The sequence below is a fragment of the Mesoplodon mirus genome (assembly GCF_964341445.2).
Source record: "Mesoplodon mirus genome assembly, chromosome: 13".
Taxonomy (NCBI): Eukaryota; Metazoa; Chordata; class Mammalia; order Artiodactyla; family Ziphiidae; genus Mesoplodon; species Mesoplodon mirus.
The window spans coordinates 47,930,718-47,932,422 of NC_138989.1; the positions used below are offsets into that span (position 1 = coordinate 47,930,718).

Here is a 1,705-nt window from a genome sequence, read left to right on the forward strand (position 1 = left end):
GATAGTAAAATCTAAATGTCACATATGTTATAAATATTTTTCCAGTTTAAAAGGTCTTTCAATTATTTTGTTTTAGACAGTTCAAAAATGTGTGGAGTTTACCTTTTCCTTTAAAGTATTTGTTGCTTTGATATCACAGTTGTCAACACATTTCAACCCTAATATTAAATGCATTTTCAGCTACAACACAGTTTCTAGTATTTCTATGATTTTACTTAAAAATTTAGATTTGCATTATTTAAAAGAGTGAAGGATCTAACAACAGATTAGGAAGCTACTAGAGGGAGAGGCAGAGGAATCCCCCTTACCACTCTCCACTTCCAGGCTCCCAGGCTGGTAGATCTGGTTTGATGGTGGTGGGACAATAACCTTACAGGAGGTCAGGGTTAGACTCACCTTGTAGGGTCACCTGGAAAGAAATATCAGCATCTGGAGAGGAAGTGACAAAGAAGGGAGGTGAAAGCCTGGTGAGCACAACTTTGCCTGCTCCTGTGCTTTAGTGCATGGATGCTGTCCATCAACGACATTCCTTTAAGGATCCTCTCACATTCTCCAGATTGTGTTGAGTTCCATCCAAACTGAGTGTGAAGACCACACTTTCCAATGGCCCCACTTTGGAAGAGAGGAAGGGGCCTGACACCCAGAGGTACGAAGTGGTACGGAAAGAAAAACAAGATGTGACTGGGCCAGGGTAAATCCACCCAGGACCATCTGTTTGCAGCATGTGTCCCCTTAAACATCTTCTCGGGCAAGAACCTAAACTGTCCTATTTAAAAAGGCTTACTTGCCTCTCTTCAGCTGCCTCTAAGGTGCTAAGGAAGCAAAGGCCACTTTTGGGGTGAGGCCCTCACTTTATCCAGAGACTAGCACCGTGCCCGGCGGCCCCACCTAGCACTTGCCCGCACCATGGCCTCCATCTTGGAGCTGGCGTGCATCTACTCGGCCCTCATCCTGCACGACGATGAGGTGACAGTCACAGAGGGTAAGATAAATGCCCTCATTAAAGCAGCCGGTGTAAATGTTGAACATCTCTGGCCAGGCTTGTTTGCAAAGGCTTTGGCCAATGTCAACATCGGGATCCTCATGCGCAATGTGGGGACTGGTGGACTTGCCCCAGCAGCTGGTGCTGCCCCAGCAGGAGGTCCTGCCCCCTCCATCACTGCTGCCCCAGCTGAGGAGAAGAAAGCAGAAGCAAAGAAAGAAGAATCTGAAGAGTCTTATGATGGCATGCGCTTTGGTCTTTTTGACTAAACCCCTTTAGTAACAGGGTCAATAAAAAGCTGAACTCTTTGCTGCTGTTGGTCTTACTGTTATAAATAAATAAATAAATAAATAAATAGGCTTTCTCAGAATTCCTAGCAGGAAATTTTTGTTTATATATTATTGGTCAGGAGAGTGTAACAGGAACACCTCTCACTACTGAAGAGGCTTGGAATGCCAGTTTTTGTATGGGCACGTTGGCACCCTTAATCCAATTAGCGTTCTCTTAGTAAACGAAGAAGGAAAGATAAATTGGATGGAAAAAAACAGTCTCTGTTATTAATGGGGAAAATTTGAGAAACAATTCAAATAAAATGTGAACATTCTAAATAATAATATGCTGAGTAGAATATCAGTTATCTACTTTATTACTTCATAGGGTTATTGTGAGTATTAAATGAGAGAAGGCTCAAGAAGTCTTACCCATGATTATTCTACATTTAAT

At 42.8% G+C, this 1,705-nt stretch overlaps 1 protein-coding gene across 1 annotated transcript; it reads left to right on the forward strand.

The window, feature by feature from the left end:
* Nucleotides 1-906: 906 nt before the first annotated feature.
* On the forward strand, nt 907-1,251 carry LOC309814780 (large ribosomal subunit protein P1-like; the record flags this gene model as incomplete). The annotated part of the gene is made up of 1 exon (XM_082640908.1): nt 907-1,251. The coding sequence occupies one exon, from the start codon at nt 907-909 to the stop codon at nt 1,249-1,251; it is 345 nt and encodes a 114-aa protein (XP_082497034.1).
* Between the last annotated feature and the right edge of the window lie 454 nt (nt 1,252-1,705).